At 39.7% G+C, this 24,179-nt stretch overlaps 1 protein-coding gene and 1 pseudogene across 2 annotated transcripts; both read right to left on the bottom strand.

The window, feature by feature from the left end:
* Positions 1-891: 891 nt before the first annotated feature.
* Positions 892-24,127, bottom strand: MZT1 (mitotic spindle organizing protein 1). The gene is made up of 3 exons (XM_080797866.1): positions 23,932-24,127; positions 14,042-14,187; positions 892-3,041 (listed from the first exon to the last, which is right to left on the bottom strand). Exons 1-3 carry the CDS (start codon positions 24,005-24,007, stop codon positions 3,018-3,020), a joined length of 246 nt encoding a protein of 81 aa, XP_080653992.1. The 5' UTR covers positions 24,008-24,127; the 3' UTR covers positions 892-3,017.
* LOC308340337 (heat shock cognate 71 kDa protein-like) lies at positions 4,550-6,490 on the bottom strand (annotated as a pseudogene). The gene has a single exon. The product of its transcript is annotated as a heat shock cognate 71 kDa protein-like (transcript).
* Positions 24,128-24,179: the final 52 nt, after the last annotated feature.

Raw genomic sequence — 24,179 nt, 5'->3', positions numbered from 1 at the left:
TTCCAGAGAAGGACAATGAATCTCAGTAGTAACTTGCCCCAAATCATTGAGGCAGAACCAGAGCCCGGCTACTCAGCAGTGTGGTCTCCTGGCTCCTGTGCTTTTCTCAGGTGAAACCGTGAGAACCGCAATTCCACTTCTGGGTACATACCAAAAGGCAGTAAAAGCAGGCACTTGAACAGATATTTATACATCAATATTAAAAGCAGCATTATTCACAATAGCCAAAAGACAGAAACAACCCAAATATTCATTGGGTGAATGGATCAACAAAACGTGGAAAATACATGTTATGGAATATTATTCAGCTCTAAAAAGGAATGAAATGCTGATACATGTTATAATATGGACGAATCCTGAAGACATGTTAAGTGAAAAAAGAGGCACTAAAGGACAAGTACTGTATGATTTTACTTACATGAGGTACCTAGAATAGTAAAATTCTTAGAAACAGAAAGCAGAAAAACATTTACCTAGAAAAATGGGCTGAAGGAAGAGAGAGTGGGGAAGCACTGCTTAATGGCTAGTTCGTTTGGATGATGAAAAGTTCTAGATAGTAGTGATGGCAGTGTAACATAACAGTGTGAATGTTCTTACTGTTACTCATCTGCACAACTTAAAAATGGTTAAAATGGTAAATTTTCTGTCGTATATATTTTACAATAAAAAAATGTGGCTAGGGGCGCCTGGGTGGCTCAGTGGGTTAAAGCCTCTGCCTTCAGCTCAGGTCATGATCTCAGGGTCCTGGGATCGAGCCCCGCATCAAGCCCTCTGCTCAGTGGGAAGCCTGCTTCCCTTCCTCTCTCTCTGCCTGCCTCTCTGCCTGCTTGTGATCTCTGTCTGTCAAATGAATAAATAAAATCTTTAAGAAAAAAAAAATGTTGCTAGTGTGAAGAACTAAATTTTTCAGTTTAATTAAAGTATGTTTAAAAACCAATACTCGATTCAGTTATTAGAAAACGCTTAAGTATGCTTGACACACGTATGAAATTTTGCAGTCTCCCACTATGTAAAGAATCTGTTACTTGAAGTAAAGAAAAATATAATCTCACATATATTTGAAAAGCCAACTTTGTTTCTAAGACTGGGGCAATGTTAATATAGCGTTCTCCTTTCACTACCAGGAGGAAAGTGTATTTTATACCTCAGGCCTAATTTTACATTGTAAATTATAGAGCCTTTAAATAATCCTCATTCTAAGTATTTATCTAAATACAGAATACCTACAGAAACAAGTTGTGTTCACAAAGTATATATTAAATCAAAAGTACATGTCAATACTACCAAAATGGTTTTATTTTTGTCACTGACAACATGCATAACACTGCCAATTGTATCATCACAATGTTTTGATTTTGTTAAATAGTATGCATCAAAAATATATGTTTACATTTAACACTTAAAGAAGCTCTCTGTAAACATAATGCCTTCTCAATATATTTTCCTGCTTTGTATCATACATAAATAACTTAACCTACAAAGTCATAAATAAAACTATTAACTCTTGTGGCCTAAGAGTATATACCAATTTTGGAGCTTGACAAAAATGTTCTCTTTATGATTTTATGGGTAACAACATATAGAACTTACAGTGTTTACTACCAAATAAATGACTTACCACAAGTCATTATTGTCTCCCAACTGAGTCTGCCAATAATACACCTTCCAGGGTCCTTGGTAAAGATGCTAGGTGCTTACAAAGTCTAAATAATCACAACTAGATTTTACAACAGAAGGCTGTCACTTAATTACTAAGCCTTACTTTGTCTGAAATACAAAAATGCTGCTAAAGAGTAAACACTTGTACTATCATTCAAATGGAAGCTAACAAAATCTAAAATAAAACCAGATTAAAATCCTATCACACTTGGATAAAATATTCCATCAAGATTTTGCTACAGAACAGAATTAACACTATCCTTCATTTTCCAAAATTCATTTTGAACCATCACTTTGATTAGCTAAAACTTTCAGGGAAAAAATAATGACACAAAAAGTGACTTTGGAAAGGAATACTTATAATTCCTGATACACACTTGATTATTTAGTTTTTGTTTAATGAACAGACTCTTTATTCCTTCAGAAAATATTATTATTTGTTGACAGATACTTCCTATTTAGTGATTAGATAACCACTCAAGATATATTAGGTAACTACTCAAACTATTTTTATGTAATAAAATTAAAGAATTTTGCATATTGGAAATATTTCATTATGCATTGTTTTTAGGCCATCATTTATAGAGTATAGAACTTAGAAAGAAAAATATTATCAATTAATATTTTCATTAAATTTAAATGGTTCAAATGACAATAATGAGCACTATCATTACTTTTAAAATCTAAGTTTCTAAGGTTTATTTTTCAGTCAATACAAAAAATGATCTGGTTCTTATTGTTAAGTGCCAGGAAAACTTTCATGTTTAAAAAACTAAATATTCTTTGTTAAAGAAGAGCAGGTTAAAACAAATGATTTCTGTGCTCTTATAAAAAAAAGTCTGATATACGCTGTAAATCTAAATCAAAATTCACAAATGGTGGCTGAAATTCTGTCAACTTTTAGCCCAATACAACACAAATCCACAGTTACTTTGCATAAACAATTCAAAATTAAATTTTATAATGGAAATGTCAACAAGTCATAACTACTACATTACTTCTGATGGGTTCCACTATACTTTAACCAGGCACAGCAGATGTGCACATCTGATAGACAGACTGCTTAGAAAATTAAAGCTATCAGAGCTATAAATAAGGAATAGATAAATATGAACACAGCGATGCCAATGCATTAGAGCTGTTAAAAAAAAGTAGGATGTGATATAAACACATCTGATAGTTCTCTCTGTAAGCCATTTTCCACTGATTTATAAAGCTATGGTTTTATAATTCTTTAAAAAAGGAAAATGTTTCTACAATGCTGCATGCAGTAATTTCATTGTACATTCCTGACTACAATGCAATCTTCAAATTCTCTTGAAGAGCTTGACGTATCTCATCAGGATTTCTCCAGAAAGTCAGCTTGTCATATTTTCAGCAGCCTAGAACAAGAAAGTAAGTTTCATTATAATAAAACCACGAAAAAAGAGACACCATGGAGATATATTTGTCAATACTGCACTGTCATTAACAAACGATGCCTCCTCCACATATCCTGAACCGCTTTTAGGAGGATAATGCAGTGAGGTTTTCACTTTTTGCAGTACATCAGAACTACCTCTTGAACTGACCGCTAGGCTAACAGTGGAAAACTATTGCATCGTATTAAATAATACAATTAATATAAAAATACACGCTACCTGAAAAACTGACATAAGCAGACCTTCTCCACACACTGTATCCACCTTATCCAGTCTTTATTGGTTTGTCTGTTTCTGCATGTTTCATTATAGTGTGAAAAGAGGATTAAGAATGAAAAAAAACCTGTTAGAAAATAGAGGGAAAAAAGGGCAAAAGGGAATAATGGGCACAGGGCTAACCCTGCTTCACCTATACCACCAACTATTATACTTTCCCTGATTATTCTGCAGAAATTTTCAGACACCATGTAAGTCATCGGTAAATGATTTGAGACATTTCTTTTCCCTTTTAAAAGATTTATTTATTTATTTTAGAGAGAAGAGAGTGACTGCACACATGTGCTCAGGGAGGGGCAGAGGGAGAGAAGCAGACTCCCTGCTAGGCTTAGTTAGCTTGGTGAGGAGCCCAGTGGAGGCTTGATCTCACAACACTGAGATCATGACCTGAGCTGAAATCAAGAGTCAGATGCTCAAGTGACTGAGCCTACCCAGGCGCCCCTGGACACATATTTCTAAAAGATAAGGATTTAAATAAGTAATTTCTTAATGCCAAATATGAATACGATGGGTTTTTTTTTTTGGTGCCAATTTTAAATACAGTTTTATTTAAGACATTGCATTTTCCACTTAACAATACAGTGCTTATAAAGTGCAATGTTTGTTTCCTTTCCCTGTGCACATATTCCATATTCAAGTATCAAGAATGCCCAGTTTTCGGGATGCCTGGGTGGCTCAGTTGGTTGGGCCGCTGCCTTCGGCTCGGGTCGTGGTCCCGGGGTCCTGGGATCGAGTCCCACATCGGGCTCCTTGCTCAGCGGGGAGCCTGCTTCTCTCGCTGCCTCTGCCTGCCTCTCTGCCTACTTGTGTGTACTCTCTCTCTGACAAATAAATAAATAAAATCTTAAAAAAAAAAAAAAAAGAATGCCCAGTTTTGTTTTTTTTAAAGATTTTTATTTATTTATTTGACAGATCACAAGTAGTCAGAGAGGCAGGCAGAGAGAGAGAGAGGAGGAAGCAGGCTCCCCATTGAGCAGAAAGCCTGATGCGGGGCTTGATCCCAGGACCCTGAGACCATGACCTGAGCCGAAGGCAGAGGCTTTAACCCACTGAGCCACCCAGGTGCCCCAAGAATGCCCAGTTTTTTTGCTATAGCAGCTCAACGTTACAACTGCCATGGAATTTGCTACAAATTTGGGTCCTTTGAATACTGTGTGTGGAACAATGCTCAACCTATTTATTCTCAGGTTGGTTTAGTCAACCTCTTCAATGGTGGGCCCAGAGGAGGCACCACCAGAGGGAGGAGCTCCACCACCAGGGAAGCCTCCAGGCATTCCTCCTGGCATGCCCCCTGCACTCTGGTACAGCCTGGTGATGATGGGGTTGCAGACTTTCTCCAACTCTTTCTGCTGGTGTTCAAATTCTTCCTTCTCTGCAGTCTGGTTCTTATCAAGCCAGTTGATCATTTCATTGCACTTGTCAAGAATCTTCTGTTTGTCTTCATCATTTATCTTGCCCTGAAGTTTTTCATCTTCAACAGTTGCCTTCATGTTGAATGCGTAAGGCTCAAGTGAATTCTTGGAAGACACCTTGTCCCGCTGTTTCTCATCTTCAGCTTTGTACTTCTCAGCTCCCTGGACCACGCGCTCAATATCTTCCTTGCTCAAGCGGCCCTTGTCATTAGTGATGGTAATCTTGTTCTCTTTTCCTGTGCTCTTATCCATGACAGAGACATTGAGGATACCATTAGCATCAATATCGAAAGTGACCTCAATCTGAGGGACACCACGAGGGGCAGGAGGTATGCCTGTGAGTTCAAACTTTCCAAGTAGGTTGTTGTCCTTGGTCATGGCACGCTCACCTTCATACACCTGAATAAGCACACCAGGCTGGTTGTCAGAGTAGGTAGTGAAGGTCTGTGTTTGTTTGGTAGGAATGGTAGTATTACGCTTGGTGAGAAAAGTCATGACTCCTCCAGCAGTTTCAATGCCAAGAGAAAGTGGAGTGACATCCAACAGCAGCAAATCTTGAACATTTTCAGATTTTTCTCCAGAAAGGATGGCTGCCTAGACAGCTGCACCATAAGCAACAGCCTCATCAGGGTTGATGCTCTTATTCAGTTCTTTTCCATTGAAGAAATCTTGGAGAAGTTTCTGAATCTTGCAGATACGGGTAGAACCACCCACCAGGACAATATCGTGGATCTGAGACTTGTCTAACTTGGCATCCCGAAGGGCTTTCTCTACAGGGTCCAGGCTGCCACGGAACAGGTCAGCATTTAATTCTTCAAACTGGGCACGAGTGATAGAGGTATAGAAGTCGATTCCTTCATATAGAGAATCAATCTCAATACTGGCCTGGGTGCTGGAAGAAAGTGTATGCTTAGCACGTTCACAAGCAGTACGGAGGCGACGAACTGCCCTCTTGTTTTCACTGATATCTTTCTTATGTTTGCACCTGAACTCTGCAATAAAATGGTTGACCATTCGGTTGTCAAAGTCTTCTCCACCTAAGTGGGTGTCTCCAGCTGTGGACTTAACCTCAAAGATCCCATCTTCAATAGTAAGGACTGACACATCAAAAGTGCCACCTCCTAAGTCAAAGATCAGCACGTTCCTTTCAGCTCCAACTTTTTTGTCTAAGCCATAAGCAATAGCAGCAGCCGTTGGCTCATTGATGATTCGAAGTACATTGAGACCAGCAATAGTTCCAGCATCTTTGGTAGCCTGACGCTGAGAATCACTGAAGTACTCAGGTACTGTGACAACTGCATTGGTAACCGTCTTTCCAAGATAAGCCTCTGCGATTTCCTTCATTTTCGTCAAAACCATAGAAGACACCTCCTCTGGATAAAAGCTTTTTGTCTCTCCCTTGTATTCTACTTGGACCTTGGGCCTGCCAGCATCATTCACCACCATGAAAGGCCAATGCTTCATATCAGACTGGACAACAGCATCATCAAATCTCCGTCCAATCAGGCGTTTGGCATCAAAAACTGTGTTGGCGGGGTTCATCGCCACTTGGTTCTTCACAGCATCACTGATCAATCGTTCAGTGTCCGTGAAGGCGATATAACTTGGGGTGGTCCGGTTTCCCTGATCATTGGCAATTATTTCCACTTTCCCATGCTGGAAGACACCCACGCAGGAGTAGGTGGTGCCAAGATCAATGCCAACTGCAGGTCCCTTAGACATGTTTGCTTCTGTGTGGGCCTCGCTCGGGTTGAGAAGAACAGCAATCCAAAGATCTAGCCCCGTGTTCAATGAGTGAATATGATGGTTTTAGCTAAGTTTAATTTTAGAGATACACAGTAAACTTTTAATTCATTTACATTTCAACTTCTTAATTAAAACTTGCTTTTAAGTTTAGCCTAAGTTCAGAGTCCTTTCATGAAAATCCCTTAACATGCTGGGAAAATTGTAGTTAACTCAATCTGAAACATTCTCTTTGCAATCAGCAGAACCTACCTTGTTTGCCCATGTAGCTGGCTATTCTAATTAGCCTTTCGCTTCTTTGGGTTTATTACTTACAAGGATTAGAAACTAGTTTGGAGAAAATCTCCCTTGTTCCAACAAAGGCTTCTTATTTCTTTTTACCCTTAAAGGTTCTTACATTAGCTTTAGCTGCAAACCTTTAGTCTTCCTAACCCCATTCTGAGTATCACTTACTTCAAAGAAGACTTGAAATAATATAAACAATTTTAGAATTTTTAAAAAATTAAAATACCTTAATTCTAATGCAATTTAATTTGTCTGGTCCCATTCCATTTTCATACTAATTTTAGAGGTTCTCCTCCAAGAAACAGACAATGAAACAAGTATTTTCACCTAAATTAAGAAAGTCATCAACTTTGTATAGCATTCCTTATAGGAATATAGCACTCCTCTGTTTGAAAGGACAGCAATGGCTTCCTAAAGAGCTCCAGTTACCAGGCTGCCATTAGAGACTCCAAAATTTCATAAGCATTGGCCCTGGGAAAAACCAACTTTAGCAGTCTTCCCATACTTTGCTTTCCTGTGTAAGTTTATTCCCTCCTATGGGAGGATGGGTAGTGACACAAGACTTATTGAATCCCTTATTTCTCTCCCAACTCCAAATTCTACAGCTCCAGTGTCCTCACGCCATTCAAAACCTTCCTACAGCGAGGAGAGGCATCACTGCCCCTAGGTATCAGTGATCATACAGGGCAGCTCCAAGAGAAAGGGCAAGGCGTATTAGTGTAAAGTGCATCAGCAATAGTCCATTTCAAGGCACCTTGGTACTAAAGTAGAAGATACATGAAGAAGGTTTTGTCCAGAATTTCTGAAGCCACAATATGTAAATGATTGCCTATACATAAATATTAGCCTTGAGGAGGCAATACTAAAGTTCAGTGTTTGATAGAATCATTCATAAAAATAAAGCCTATTTTACCTGTAAATGCATTCATTGAAAGACACAGAAACTGAAAAAAAAAATAGTCTATTTTTAAAAACTGTACCTTAATTAACAGTCCTACTTATGCTGTGGGAGATACATACAATGTGACACATCTACTGATGCAAAGAAACTGACCCGGGTGACACACAATCAGCTACTTTTAGTATAAATGATTTAACAATATCAATATACAAATCTGTGAGGAAGACAAAACAATTAATGAAAAACTGTTGCAATTTTCTACATAGTTAACTAAAGAACAAAGGAAAAACTGGATATTTTAGACCAATAGCTCCTTACAATATTTCAGGATGTCCTTGATTTATATTTCACACATTCTATTTATTTATTTGACCGACAGAGATCACAAGTAGGCAGAGATGCAGGCAGAGAGAGGAGGAAGCAGGCTCCCCGCGGAGCAGAGAGCCCGATACGGGGCTCGATCCCAGGACTCTGGGATCATGACCTGAGCCGAAGGCAGAGGCTTTAACCCACTGAGCCACCCAGATGCCCCTATTTTACACATTCTAAAAGAGAGGTTAAGTACCATGTAAGGAAATTCTAATCACTAGGATTTCTAGGCAAAGGCAGTAGAACACAACAGGGACAGTTTTTCCTTACTCTATTATTAGTTCTGAAAGAACCAGACAAAAAATAAAGTGAGAAATTAATTAGCAGCAACCACCCAATGTTTTAAAAGTCTAAAGGGTGGCCAAGGAAAGCCAGGTATGGTTCACAGTGCAGCTCAGAGCTAACCAGCTCCCAATCCCAACCTACCAGTAGCAAGTAAGAGAGAATAAGCACATGTGAAAGGTTATTCCTTAATCCATGAAGTTAAGTGCATTATTTTTTATTTTTAAAGTAGCATGACAGAATGGTGTTCACCAAATGTTGCTGATTATCTCTTGGGTGGTTCTGAATTATTTATTTCCTTCTCTCTATTTTGGTATTTAAATACTTTAAAATTATGAGCATTTTTCAATAAAAATTATAAACATATTTCAAAAATTCCTTTAAAGAAAAAAGTTCTAATTAACAGATTTTTCTTCTTTGCTAGGCACTTTTCATAATTCTCCTCCCCATCTAGTTTTAATGAGAAACTGGCATACTGGCTGTTGTTTATGGAGAAATATGTTTTTGTGTGTCTGTGAGACCAATCTTCCATTCAACGGGTAATGCTTTCTGATTTTGTTTATCTTAATTATTGATTTTGCCTCCTGTATCTCACTACGGTCCACTATTCTCACTATGGAATAACTAGCATGTTCAAAGCTAAAAAAGCTAGATTAAGTAGGTAAATTCTGAATCTCCTATCCTAAAACCTTGGGTTTATTTTGTCGAAGGAAGTGCTATGCCAAAACACTTGTCAGTTTCTCTTTTACCCCATCAGCTAGGTTATTTATCTCTGGTTCCTGTATGGCACTGAAAATGCATTATAATATGAAAACTTCATGCTCTTTTGCCTCCCTACTCTCTGTCAAATTCCAACATAAACAATAAAAATTTAAGCAGTTGTGTGAGATGTTTATTAAATAAATTATTTTCCAATAGCATTTCAGAAATTACTGATCAAAGACTATGATGTTGCATTTTATTTTGAATAGCAGGGTTATGAGAGAACACGAAACCAGGGAGTGTTCCCATACGTCAGTCCATTATTCTAATCACATTTTACCATTTCTCAAAAAGCAGGCTTAGATATTTTTTTAGAACTTACTGCAGGTAAAAACTTAGTAGTTAACAGCTCTGAAGCCAGAGTCCAAGTTCAAATCTCAGCTCAACTACTTCTCAGTAAGTCCTTGGGAGAAGCTGGCCACCACAAGCTTCAGTTTCCTCAGCAGGAAACTACTAACAGCAGTAGCAGTACACTATCATTGCTGTGACTCAAAGTACTCGGAAACATTATTTATTCTTACAGTATTCAGCTATTTTTCTTTCTGTCATATGAAAGCACAGTTGAATTAAAAAGAAACAAAATTTGAATAATTTCTATAAAGATTTAAAAATCTGACTAAAAGAAATTAGCAACCTATATGCACATTTAACAAAGGTTTCACATTCAGAATATTTAAGACTACCAATATAAAAGAAAAAACAGACAACCCAGAAAAAAATGGAAAAACTACTTGAAAAGGTATCTCGCAGAAGAAAACAGCCAAAAAAACATGTAAAAACACATTCAACCTCATTGGTACTAGGAGAAATACAAATAAAACCACCTAAGAAACCCATACACACCCACCAAAATGACTAAAATTAAAAACACAATAATAAGTATTGGTGAGATTTGGGGCACGAAAGGGAAACTCACATGGTGCTCGTGGAAACAGAAACACAACTACTTTAGAAAAGTCTGGCATTATCTATTCAAGTTGAAGATAAAGATTACCTAAAAACCAAGCAACCTGATTTGTAGATACACACCACCGAGCAGAAATGCACGCACAGATGCATCATGAGACACGCACAACTAGGCTCACAGCCCATAGTCCTAACAGCCCCACACTGGAAGCAATCGAATATCCACTCACAGAAGAAAGGATAACTGAATAGTAGTATATTTGTACAACGAAGCATTATTTCAGTGAAAAGGACTGTATCACAGCCACACACAACATAAACAAACCTCCGGGGTGCCTGGGTTCCGCACACAGAATCTGCTTGACATTCTCTCTCTTCCTCCTTTCTCTATCCCTCCCCCTGCTCCTGTGTACACTTGCACAAATAAAGTCTTACGCTCTCTCAAATAAAGTCTTAAAAAAAAAAAAAGAACCTTACATGATTCTACTCTGAAGTGGAATCTTAAAAAAAAAAAAAAAAAAAGAATAAACAAAAAGCAGAATCAGACCTATAAAAACAGAAGAAACTGATGGCCCATAGAGGGGAGGAGTGAGGGGGATGGACAAAATGGGTGAAGGGGAGAGGAAGAAAGGGTTCCAGTTACGAAATGAGTAAGGCACAGGGATCAAAGTCACAGCATAAAGAACAGTCAGTAATATTTTAATAGTGATGTTACAGGGCAGCCGGCAGCAAACCTGCTGGGGCAGCTGGTAGCTCAGTCAGTTAAGCTTATCTGCCTTTGGCTCAGGTCATGATCTCAGGGCCCTGGGACCCAGCCCTGTGTCAGGCTCCCTGCTTTGCCCCTCCTCTCGCTGGCTCCCTCTCTAATAAATAAATAAAAAATCTTTAAAAAAAAATATATAGGGTGCCGGGTGGCTCTGTTGTTAAGCAGCTGCCTTCGGCTCAGGTCATCATCCCAGGGTCCTGGGATCAAGGCCCACATCAGACTTCCTGCTCGGTGGGAAGCCTGCTTCTCCCTTTCCCACTCCCCCTGCTTGTGTTCCCTCTCTCTCTCAGTCAAATAAATAAGTAAAATCTTTAAAAAATAAAAATAAAAAATAAAAAAAATATATAAGCCTGACAAGTCACTAAGTTGTACATTTGAAACTAATGTAAAACTCATGTGTCAACTATTCTCAAAAAAACAAAAAACAAAAAAATACCCTCTCAAACATAATGTTAAATGAAGAACCCAGTAAAGACTGTGCTGTAAGATTCTGGTTTATAATGGAGGACATTAGGAGAAGGAAAAGAAAAGTGAACTGGGGGAAATCGGAGGGGGAGATGAACCATGAGAGACTATGGACTCTGAGAAACAAACTGTGGGTTTTGGGGGGCGGTTGGGGGTTAGGTGAGCCTGGTGGTGGGTATTAAGGAGGGCACGTATTGCATGGAGCACTGGGTGTGGAGCATAAGCAACGAATCTTGGAACACTAAAAAAATAAAATTAAAAAAAAAAAAGATTCCATTTTATACCACATTCAAAAATTTTACAAAATTAAACTGCATCATTTAAAAACCCATGTTTAGTCAGTAAAACTGTTAAAAATACGAAAGCTTCTACCATGAAAATCAGGGTAGTAATTACTGGAAGGGGGAGCAGGGGAGGTTAGTGATATAGTGATAGGGGAGCTCAAGGGAACTTGTAGGGCTCTAGCAATGAAAATTGTACAGATACTCTCTTTATGATAAAGTTTTGCTCTGTAAATGTCTTCTGTTTACCTTTCTGTGTTTCAAGTTTTAAAAATCTTGGGGCACCTGGGTGGCTCAGTTGTTAAGCATCTGCCTTCAGCTCAGGTCATGATCCCAGGGTCCTGGGTTCGAGCCCCACATTGGGCTCCCTGCTCTGTGGGAAGCCTGTTTTTCCCTCTCCCACTCCCCCTGCTTGTGTTCCCTCTCTTGTTGTGTCTCTGTCAAATAAAAATCTTTTAAAAACATAAAGTTTAAAAATTCTCAAAAACAACCCAAATCACTGGAATTTACTAGAGACTGACTAAATTTGAGATGGGTAAACTACATGTATTATATAGTTTTGTTTTCTCAAAGGAAAAAAAAAAAGCTGGAGAAAAGTCACTTTGTCCTTGGACAAGTTTTCAGAGGGACTAACCTGAATCTGTATCTGTAGTGAGTTACTGTTATATAAACATGGAAATAAAATCACCCAAGATTTTAAATCATGTACGCAAAGTAAGAGAGAGAATATACCTTTCCTGTTTCCAATGTAAGCAACTAAAAAGTGGTGAGTTTGTATTTGAAAAAAGGTGGTCCTCTGGGCCCACAGTGGCAGTGCAGCCAATTGGCCTCAGCAGTCCCTTCCTCTCAGAGCTACTATGTGCCATTCTTCCCTTTTTTTTTTTTTAAAGATTTTATTTATTTATTTGACAGACAGATCACAAGTAGGCAGAGAGGCAGGCAGAGAGAGAGGGGGAAGCAGGCTCCCTGCTGAGCAGAGAGCCCGGTGTGGGGCTCAATCCCAGGACCCTGAGATCATGACCTGAGCTGAAGGTAGAGGCTTAACCCACTGAGCCAATCAGGCACCCCAATTCTTCCCTTTTCTTGAAGAAGAAACACATGGTCACAGACATGTAGGCCTACTGGCCAGTTTCCTTCCTGCAGAATCCAGAAGTACAGAATCCCAGCTTTCCTTTATTTTGTCCGGGTTCCTTTCAGTCAAGTCCAAGACGGCTGACTACATTTATAAATCACACATCCAAACTCCTCACCAGAGCCACATCTCTGGGCTTTCTCTCTAGAGCATGCTCTCTGGGTAAGGCTGAGAATTTTCCGAATCAAGTGCTGGTTCCTTTTCGCTTACCAGTTCCTTCCTTGATTTCTCATTCATCTTGTATTTTATTTTAAGTAGCAAGGAAAAATCTTGCTCTTACACTTTCTGCACTTTGCTAGGAAATTTCCTCAGCTAAATGTCCAAGTTCATCATTTACAAGTTTTATTTTTCTTCCACTTGTAAAACACAATTCAGCCAGGTGCTGTCATTTTATAGCAAGGACAACCTTCCTGCCAGTGTTCAATAATATGTTCCCTACAAGATCTCACCTGAAGCCCCTTTAATGTCCATTATTTCCAGCAACATTCTGCTCATCATGATATATGTACAAGACAATAAGAAAATTAAAGCTTTCCCTACTGCTCTTCTCTCCTTTCTGAGCCCCTACCAGAATTGCCTTTAATGTCCAGAGTTCTACCAACACTTTCTTCAAGGAAATCTGGGTCCTTTCTATTAAGTATGTAAAAGTTTCCAACTTCTACCCAACACTTAACTCCAAAGCCACTTCCTGACTTGTAGATATTTGTTACAACAGCACCCCACTTGCTGATAGTGAAACCAATACTAGCTTTCTAGGGCTGCCATTACCAACTGCCATAAACTGGGTGACTTAAAACAACAGAAATTTATTTTCTCGCAGTTCTAAAGGCCAGAAGTTCCAAATTACGGAGTCAGAAGGCTCTAGCAGAAGATCCTTGCCTCTTCGTAGCTTCTGATGGCTGCCAACAATCCTAGGCCACTACTGCAATCTCTGCCTCCACTGTCACGAGGCTGTGTCTGCGTCTGGGTCTCCACATGGTGCTCTCTTGGTGTATCGGTCCGAATTTCCCTTGTCGTATAAGGACATCCGTTATCCATTATGATCTTATCTTAACTTGATTATACTTGCTGATAAACAATTTCCAAATAAGGTCACATTCACAGGTACTGGCCTTGTACAAATCTTTTTGGGCACAGACACAATTTTACTCACAAGGAAAATTCTAAACATACCTGGAGACTTCTGTGAAGAGAAAACGTGGTCCATGATAGTAGCAATTTTTGTAACTGAACATCTGCTACTAAGTTCTGTTTACAGAATTTCTGATGGTGACAAAAGCTAGTTTAATAGTATTTAAGTAGGATCTTTCACATAAACTCATTAACCATCTTCTAAACAAAAGAATCTTTCTTTAGAATGAACTAACACACAGACTCTAACCTTTAGTGCTTCAGTGGCCTTGCGAAGTTCCTTAATAACTGACGATAAAGCTTCTGGATTAATTCCTTGTTCACAAAGCCGTACACAAATAGACAGAGTTTCCATATCTAAGCCAGTATTCAAAATTCTTGAAATTTCCAGCAGAACTGAAAAAGACACAGAAGAAACTTCAAAAAAAAATTACAGTAAAAAATGTATACAACAATACTTTGGTTTTAGTTCATATAATACTGCAAAGTACCAAAGAACTAGCACAACATCACTAGATTTTGAAATTGTCATGTAATACAGAAATACACTTATACCCTACCTCCACATAACTGCTCTTTTACACTTTGATTTATATTCTACCATTTACTACTTAAATATATGCATCATAATCAGGATTATTCTGAACATTTCTCCATTTTTAGTACGCTTTTACAATGTAATTTAGTTTCATAACATCCCGTTTCATGAAAACACATACATTACTTAACTATCCTACTATTTTAAGACTTATTATTTCCCTACTGAAATAATCCTATGATAAGCATTTGTACATGCTAACTTCATTTTATTTCATTAGGATAAATTCCTAAAAGTGGAACTGCTCAGTAATATACATATTTAAGCCTTTAAAAGTACTTAGAATCTTCTACAATTTGACAAAGTAATCATGTCCATTAAAATCCAATAGTAAAAAATGAAAGCTTATTTTTTAAACTTCATTTTTATAATACTTCATTTTACTATAGTTTATAAAAATAATTGACATAAGAAACACTAGCAAAGAGAAGCACAGAATATAAGTACATCGGCTTCATTAAATTTTGTTTTATGGTGGTTGGTCCCCAGAGCATGTTTAGAATTTGTTAAAGTCAATGGTCAACATGTTATCTATGGCTTCCTGTAATATTTTCCCTTGGCATTATACTTAGAAAGTTATTCTCCATGCAAAGATTATATAATTATCCACCAGCATTCCCTTCCATCACTTCAAAGTTTATTTCCTGCCTGCCTATAAACATTTAGCTCCCTGGAGTTTGGGTGGAAGATAGGATCTAACTTTACCTCCCAGAAATAAGCCCATTTCCTCAACACTATTTATTGAGTGACCTGTCCTTCTACTACTCGGTTAAGATACCACCTTTATTACATAGTAAATTCCCATTTATCTGTGGATCTGTTGCATCTCTATCTTATGTCAGAACCATAATTTTAATTACAAACATTTATCAACATACAGAAGGTTAAACATTCTTTGTTATCTTTCCTTTCACAAGCTTTTTTATTCTTTCAGCGAACTTAAAAATCTTGATCAAGGGGCACCTGGGTGGCTCAGGTGGTTATGGATCAGACTCTTGACTTCAGTTTACTTTATGATTTCAGTGTTGTGAGATCCAGCCCGGCATTTCCTCCCTGGGCATGGAGCCTTCTTAAGATTCTCTTTCTCCCTCTCTCTCTGCCCTCCCCTGCCTCTTTCCCTCTCTAAAAATCTTAATCAATTCCAAGCACAAAGTCCATTTGGATTCTGACTTGAACTGCATAAAAACTAAGTTATTTTGGGATGAATGCGAAAGTTAACAATATTGAAGGATACATGAAGTCCAACTCCTTCAAAAAACTAACATCCAAGAAAAACAAAAAACAAAAAACATCCCATGATGTTTATGGGATGGGTCCTTACCACCTCTTCGTATCAGACATTCATTTTCATCTCTAGAATCTTAAGGGTTTTTTTTTCCTTAAATGTCTTCTGTGCCTATACTTAACTTTTGGAATACATGGGAGTACAGTTTTAATGCCCTTGTCCGTCTAATTCTAATATCTGTGTCAGTTTCAGGTCTGTTTCAACTGACTGGATTTTTCTATCATGGGTTGTATTTTCCAGCTTTGCATACTTAATAATTTTTAATTAGATGCTTGACATTGTAAATTTTACCTTGCTGGTTGCTATTTTTATATTTCTATACATATTCTTTTTTAGAATATTTTCACACATATTCTTGGGCTTTGTAATGAGATGCAGTTATCTCATTATTTCATTATGTTTGACACTTTTGAGTCTCTTAAATTTATATAGTCAGGATCAGAACTCTGTTTAGCGTACAGCTAATTGTTCCTCATCACTGAGGCAAGACCCTTCTGAGTGCTCTACTAAATGCCTCGTGAATTACGAAGTCTTCCATTCTGGCTGATAGATACAAGCAGTTTTCAGCCTTTGGTGAGCACTGTGTGCTGTTCCCTCTAATTCTTTCGGATGCCTTTCCTAGCTTTGTAGGTACTTTCCTCACACACATGTGCTAATCAAATGTTCTGCTCAGTATTTGAGGGGGACCTTCCCACTGGTCTCCAGAATTCTCTCTCTGTAAGCTCTTTCCTCTCAGGTATTCAGTCCTACAAACTCTACCTGCTTTGGTCTCCCTGGACTCTGAACTCCTTCTGCTAACCTTGGGGGTCCACACTACTCCCCAACTACGCTGAGGCCTGGAGACTTTCTGAAGGTACCAAGAGCAGGCAACAATTGGGCTCTCTTCATTTACTGTCTCTGGGATCACTGCCCTTTACCATCTGATGTCCAGTGCCCTGAAAATCATTGGTCTGTCTGGGTTTTTGTTTTTTCCAGGTAGAAGTGTAAACCCAGTTTTGTTACTCCATCTTGGCTGGAAGCTGACAGTCCTTTCTGTTCCATTTCTTCAGTTTTGATATGCCAACATACCAATACTGCTCTTCAGCTATATGCAGGCTGTCGTTCATGTTATCTGCTGAATTTATTTCAATAACTCTATTTAAAGATTTCTAATCCTCCCCCATTAATTGCTTGTCCTTATTTCAGTTAAATGCTTTTTTATAACCACTTATTTTGTGGCTATTGTTTCTGCCTTTACCTACTGAAGCTATATTCTTATCTTTGGCCATTTCTGAGATTTGTGTTTTCCGTTTCTTCAAGTATAAGCAAGCACCAAAAGAGTGGTAAAGGTCTGCTCTCTACAGCACCTGACTTCAAATTTCACCTTCATTACTTGGTAGGCAAGGCTACCTTTCTTTTTTTTTTTTAAGGCTTTATTTATTAATTATTAGGAAGAGAAAGAACAGCCAGCAGAGGGAGAAGCAGACTCCTGGCTAAGCAAGGAGCCCGATTTGAGATTCAATCCCAGGACCCTGGGATCACGACCCGAACTGAAGGCAGACATAAGTCTGACCCACCCAGGTGTCTCAAAAGGTAACCTTTCTGTGCCTTTATTTTATCACACTGTGAAATAGGGGTGATAGTACTTCTTTTACAGGATCATTGTGAGGATTATAAGACATACTCAGAATGCTGTGTCCACTGGCATCTACTGCACAAAGAACTATTATTACTACCTTCTCTTTTTTCAGTTCTCATGGGAGTTGTTTTTCATCTACCTTAGGTACTTAGTGATTTCTGTCTGGAAGCTCATCTTCAACAGGAGATTTTTCTTGATGTTCTGAACGGGTGAAGCATCCTTGGATGGGCAATCTCACCCTGGCCTCAGGCCTCTGGCACAGACCTAGTGGAAGCACACTGGCTCCAGAGCCACAGACACGCGGACGGTACTTCCCAATTCCTGGCCATGGCAGATGGCACATTTCTGGCCCCAGCTTCACTCAGGCAGGGCAACGTGCTTTGTCAGGGTCCACTCCCAGTCTCCTGCTGTGGTTCCCATCTGCTCCTCTTTGGGGGAAAACCTCTCTCCTTCTAACCAGGAGATTTCCCTTTCTTGTTTTTGAACATGGCTGTGACAATAACTGCATTTTAGTATTATTTCCTGTCATTTTTATATGCTTCGAGCAGAAGGTTTTAGCCAAGTGCTCCATCATCATCAATTTTGGTAGTGAACCCCCAATTTCTTTAATTTTTAGTTTTGTCTTCACAAATGCATTCTACCTTGCTTTGGTATATTCTAGGAGATTAGTGTAAATGTTCTAGAATATGACTTATTTTTATTTTGTAGTCAGACACCTTAACAAATTCTACTGAAGTTTTTCAGTTAATTCTCGTTTTCTAATTAGATAATCATTTTACCTATAAATAATAGTTTCATGCCCTTCCTAATAGTCTTTTCCTTTTCTTATCCTGCATTATTTGCTTAAACTTTCATATCAGTGGTTAGAAAAAAAAAAAATTCAGTGAAAGTAAGCATTTCTAATTTTATTTGGAATGCTTTTAACACTAACATTAAGGATAATGGTAACTTCCTATAGCTATCCTCTGGCATGTTAACAATGTACTGTTGTCTTTTGCTAAAACTTTAAAATTAGAGAAAAAGTACTGAGTCTTATGAATACCTTTTCATCAAACACTGAAATAACCAGGTAGCTTCTTCCCTTTGACAGGAGTGAAAGAACACATTACACTCACAGACTGTATTCACAGCTGAAGAACAGTGAGCCTGGGAAATCCCTACTTTTAAAGTCAGCAGTTAGCAAACTTGCTCTTTATATGGAAGTAGCTGTTACCTTATCCCTCAAGTTGTTCACCGTAAATAGACCGCTGAGAAATAGCAGGAAGAAAGAGCAGCCAGGGCCTTGTCTTCTTGGCCTGCTGAGCAAGAACGTACGGGTATGCTCAGGGCTCACAGCTGCATCTCCCAAGAGTGACACTGTATGACTTCTGACACTTAAAAAGGCGAGAGAGATTCCTCTTGGCTCTTTCTTGAGGCACTCTCCCTTGCAACCCAGCCACCAAGCGGGAAGAAACCCACATGTTCCAGACAACAGCCCCTGCTGCAGGCCCAGCTAACAGGCATGTCAACTAGAAGACTGTGAGTGAGGAAGCTTCGGGATGACTCTAGATTCAGCACTAACTGCAATGCATTAGAGGCCCTCTATGAGAATTACCCTGTTAAGCCTAGCCAACCCAGAACCATGAGAGACAAGTAATTGTTGTTTTATGCCAGTAAGTCTGGGATGGTTTGTTATGCAGCAGCAAACGAAAACATGTACTCTCTGACCCTACTCCAAGTCTCCAACATTACCACCATCATCAGCATCACCATTATCTGCTGCTAAAATTCTCCTCTCCAGTTTTCTCTTCATGGTAGACCCCATCTATCAACGCTCTGCTTGTTCCTGACTTCTTGCCTTAGTTCATGCTTTTCTCCTGTGCCTTTTCTCTTCTCTCCATGTAACTCCATGCTCTCTTTCAGGTCCATCTCAGGACTAGTATTTCCTTCTTTAAGCTTTCTTGTAAAATGTATGTGGGTCTTTGCCTCCTAAATTCATAAGCCATCTACAATAAGTACTTCTGCAGTGCCTACTGTATAATTGGTCCTTAGGTGTACTCTGTGCCTACTACACTACTGCTGGAAATATAGTTGTGGGAAAGACAGATACAGTCCCAATCCTCATGGAATTACATTCTACAAGGGAGAGATACTAAATAATAACTGATCCTAGTTATATGGGAAAGAGGGACAAGAAAAGCACACCTCCAAAACAAATTAGAAGGGTGTCTTACACAGTTGTGAAAGATAGTGACAAGTGACTTCAAGATAGTGACTTCAAGAGTGACAAGAAATCAACCTAACTAATGCAGAGGTAGGAAGAAGTGCTAAGAGAGTGAGAGGGAAAAAAACAGTTAGTGTAAAAGTTCCCTGACTAAAGAGAACTTGGTAAAGAACCTTTCATAGATCCAAAAGGTTCTTCATGTAAAGGTAATGTAATTAAAGGAGCAGCATAAGTGTAAAATATGAGAAAAGACAGACATAAACACCCACTAAGGCTCTAGTAAAGATTTCAGAACTTCGGGAAGCTATTAACAAACATAAAAACGGGAGTATGACAATCAGATTTTCATTTTTAAAAGATTCTGGCTGCATAATAGGGTATGGATCTTGGAAAGAGACAGAAAACCCATGGAGAGGGAGTCCAGTTAAGTGACTGCCATCTTGGGGATAGACGAGTAGATGGCATGGACAGGAGAGATTAGGACAAGTGGTCAAATCTGAGATGAAGGAAGAACTGAAAGGGCTTAGTGAGAAACAGAAGGTAGGGGAGGTAAAAGAAAGGAATAAAGATTCCTAGTTTTCCTTCCCCCATGAGTAACTAGACTGACAGCCTAGGGACCATACATTTGTTTCACTGACACCACCTTATACGCTGTGAACTCTCTTAACTCCTTCTTCTAGCTTGCTACCTGATATATAATAAAGCAGCACTACACTGAAACCCTCTGGTAAGGAAGAGGTTCATTTTTATTACAATTATAAAGAACATAATTACTAGTAGTAATTGGAAGCATAAGGAAAATTTTAAAATATATGAAAATAAGAAAGTATGAAACTATCAATATAGTATCTAAAATTTCAAAACCCTGAAAAACAAAAGAGGCAAGTGAGTACACTGGAGAACAGAGAGAGAGGTAGAAAAGACCAACATTTTAAAGAAGGAATCTGGAAGAGAATGCTGAGGATCGAAAAGTGAGAGTAGGGGATTGATACAAGAGCTTATACTAAATCAGGGCCAGGATCAGTCAGGTTCCTTTCAGACTGAGCCACATAGATATATTAAAAAGTCTACCTACTTTTGAAATATCAGTATCAAAATACTTTCATTTCACAACAAAAATGTAAGTGTTTATAGCTGAGTTCTACAACCCTGAAATCATTCAGATCCATTAAAAGATTAAATTACTGGGGCACCTGGGTGGCTCAGTCAGTTAAGCATCTGCCTTCGGCTTTGGTCATGACTGGGATGGAACCCTGCATCGAGTTCCCAGCTCAGCAGTCTGTCTGCTTCTCCCTCTGCCATTCACCCCACTTACGCTTGTGCTCACTCTTTCTCTTCCTCTGAAATAAATAAAAATCTTTTAAAACCAAAAAGATTAAATTACTGTTAGCCGACTCTAGTGCTGATGGGAGAGAAGTAGTAAGGAAGTTGAGAATATACTAGATCTTGAAAGTGCATAGTCAGACTCAAACTTTTGACTCTCATGGCTAGATTTAAATAGAGTTAAACCCCACATTAACAACATTTCAAATGATTATGTTATTTAGGTAGTTCTGTCTAGCCCTTTGGCCAAGCTAAAGTTTTATTTCTGGGAATGAATGTGGAGGAACTTGGGACTATAAAATGATAACATGGGGACACCTGGGTGGCTCAGTCGGTTAAGCATCTGACTTAGGCTCAGGTCATGATCTCAGGATTCTGGGATTCCCCAGAGAAGGGAACCCATTCCCAAAAGGGAGTCTGTCTCTCCCTCTGAGCACCATCTCACAAGTGCATGGCTGTGCATGTGCTAATAAATAAATAAAATCTTCAAAAATAAATAAAATAAAATGACAACATGTAGAATTTTTCCAGTTCAGTGTATGGCCAATTATTTACAGTGTGCTTCTGTGTTTACCTTTGGGCCTCAATTATTATAGACAACATGGAACATCCATTAACTTTGGAGTAATTCAACTTCCCATTTTATATGACTGTCCTGGACTCCAATTATGGCATGATAGCAGGGATTTTCTATAAGTTCAGAATTCTAATGGACATGATAGTCCCTAGCTGCCACATTTAACAAATGATGATTCACTGCCAACTGGGGCCTTCCTATCTTGAGGTTTGTGGGCGAACTGTGTGGTAGAGGAGCAGTGTTCTCTAAGAAACACAGCCTCTCATTGAATTTTTTAAAAAATCTGTTATTTCTTCACTTTGTCATGTTCTTACACTCAATAATCTTCATTTTACACACACAGTAAAAATCCTGATCCAACCAATACAATCAGTTCTCATTTGTACATCAATAGTTCCACCAGAGATAAAATGGGAGTTTCCATCCAAATGAGATCCTATGGCCATATAATAAGGAACCTAAGCATAGCTAACATAACCTGACAGAAGTGAGGCCTCATACTCTCCACTCGTTTAAAACAAACACTGGCTTCCAAGCAAAGGTGTAAGTCAATACAACCATCACCCACTTTGCGAAAGTTTGTCTTACTCCCCTCTGCTTTTACAGAAGATTTATATTAGTAGCTATTTTTGCTCCAAAAGCAATCCGAGTTTTCACTTTTATGAAAAAAGGCAAAAATGAAAATAGCGTTCAGTGTTTGTTTGTAGTAAGCCATTACAGGGCATGACCGTAGCACTTAAGAGTGTCACTGCCAAGCTCCTTCCCCAGGAACTACATTGAACATCTCACCATCAAGCTGCCAGAGCTCTGAACAGTGTCTCCGAGCATCTGTGCTTTATCTGTATTTACTTTGTGCATCTGTTAAGATATGTCCTAAGGTATCAGAAAAACCTAAGAAAGGTTATTTTTTCAGTCTGAGAACACTCAAAAATTTTTCCATATAAATCAATATTAACTGCTTCACTATACACCATTTTGGCTTTAGGAAAGATTTCATGGGAATACTCTGCTTTCAGATACTGGGGCAACATATAATGTGGTACATCAGGAAGGAATGAGAAATAGGCTTAATATGGTGTTAAGAATAAAATCTGGGGCGCTTTGGTGGTTCAGTCGGTTGAGCGTCCAACTCCTGATTTCGGCTCAGGTCGTATCTCAGGGAGGTGGGATGGAGCTCCGTCCCCCAAGGGCAGAGTCCACTTGTCCCTCTCCCTCTGCTCCTCACCCCTTCTAAAACTATTGAATACAATAAACAATTAAATTCTACTTTTGGAGAAACAGCAAAATAGATACTTGGTATGTAAAAAATGAGATGCAAATGTTCCAATAATATAAGTAGGTCTTGAAAAAGAAAGCACCAACCCTTGCAGAAAAAGCCTAAAGTCTTACTGGTAGCCCCACAAGGAGTGGCTGAATCAGTAGGTGGAGCCTACAGTGAAACAGACCGGGAGACAGAGCTGGGAGGCCGACACTACCCAGTGAGAATTGCAGTTACGTTTCAATAGAGATGGAGACTAATGTCAATATCCCCTGGAAAATGCAAAAAAAAAAAAAAAAAAGGCAATATTTAACACCCATCAAACACATATAAGTGGATGTGAATAATATGGAGACAAAGGAGTCTGCAAGTGGGACGTACGTGTAATATAACACAAAGGTAATAATAACTATCTTTTGATTCATTACCTTCGATATGCCTTTACCTGGTCTGTGGATATTTAATATCCACAAGAACCTTAGGAGGAAGTGACCTCATTTTATAGAAAAGAAAGACACAGGCTCACTGGAGTAGTCGTAGTAGCTTCTCCAAACTCACCCCCAGGAGTAGAAAGTGGCGGAACCAGCATCAGAGAGTAGAGAGAGGATAACTCCAAGACACTTCATCTTCTAGCACGTGTGCGCAGGCTTGACACCCGCGACCCTTGGGGCGCGAACACAAGTAAATACACCTACAGCCTCGGACACCGGCGTCACGGGCTCCAAGACGAAATGGAGCAATTCCGCAGACGGGGCGACCTGCTCACTCGCCCCTTATTTAAGAAGAGCCTACTTTAGGGCCAGAGACAAAGGACACTGCGGCGACCAAACACACGAGGCTACGGTCCGCACGAGGCTTACAGTCTTGAGGATGGTTCCCGCTCGGGACAGGGAGAAAAGGGCGCTCTCTGCACCCGGCGCAGCGCGGCACCTGAAACCGAGCCCCCAGGAAAGCACGCCCGGCTTCCGCCGCGGCCGAGGGGCGTGGCGCGCGGGGAGCTGGAGACGCGCGAGTTCCGCGCGGGAGGCACGAGGCGCGCGCCCGGCTGACGTGGGGGCTGGAACGTCGTGCGCGCGACAAACTACGCAAGAGCGAAGAGACAACTCTCAAAGGATGGGATCATCAGCACTACGGTCCTGGCGGGTCCCTTGGGAGGACCCCCCAAGGATGCTCCTTGGGGCAGGAAGTGTACCTCAAGTCATTCTTGGCTTACCGCCGCTTGGGCGCCCTGGCTGCGGGACACGGAGACAAGGTAAAGGGGGAGAAACAGGCACTCACCGTCCATGGTCTCCCTCACCGCGTTCAGATTCGCCGCAGCTGCCGCCGCCGCCCCGGCACCGCTGCTACTCGCCATGGCGGAGGCCGAGGGAGGCGGGTGAAGGGCCTGACCCGGAACTGGAGCGCCTTCCTTTCTCCTGGGCAATCACACCACGCGTCCCCCGCTCACGCCGGGCAGGCTCCGCCCCTCGCGCTCGTCGCCAGCGTGAGGCTGCGTTGATTTAAATTTGGAGCCTCGTTACTCTGCG

Source organism: Martes martes, assembly GCF_963455335.1.
Source record: "Martes martes genome assembly, chromosome: 3".
Classification (NCBI taxonomy): Eukaryota; Metazoa; Chordata; class Mammalia; order Carnivora; family Mustelidae; genus Martes; species Martes martes.
The sequence above is the reverse complement of the archived record's forward strand: the minus strand, read 5'-3'. Positions and strand labels throughout refer to the sequence as shown.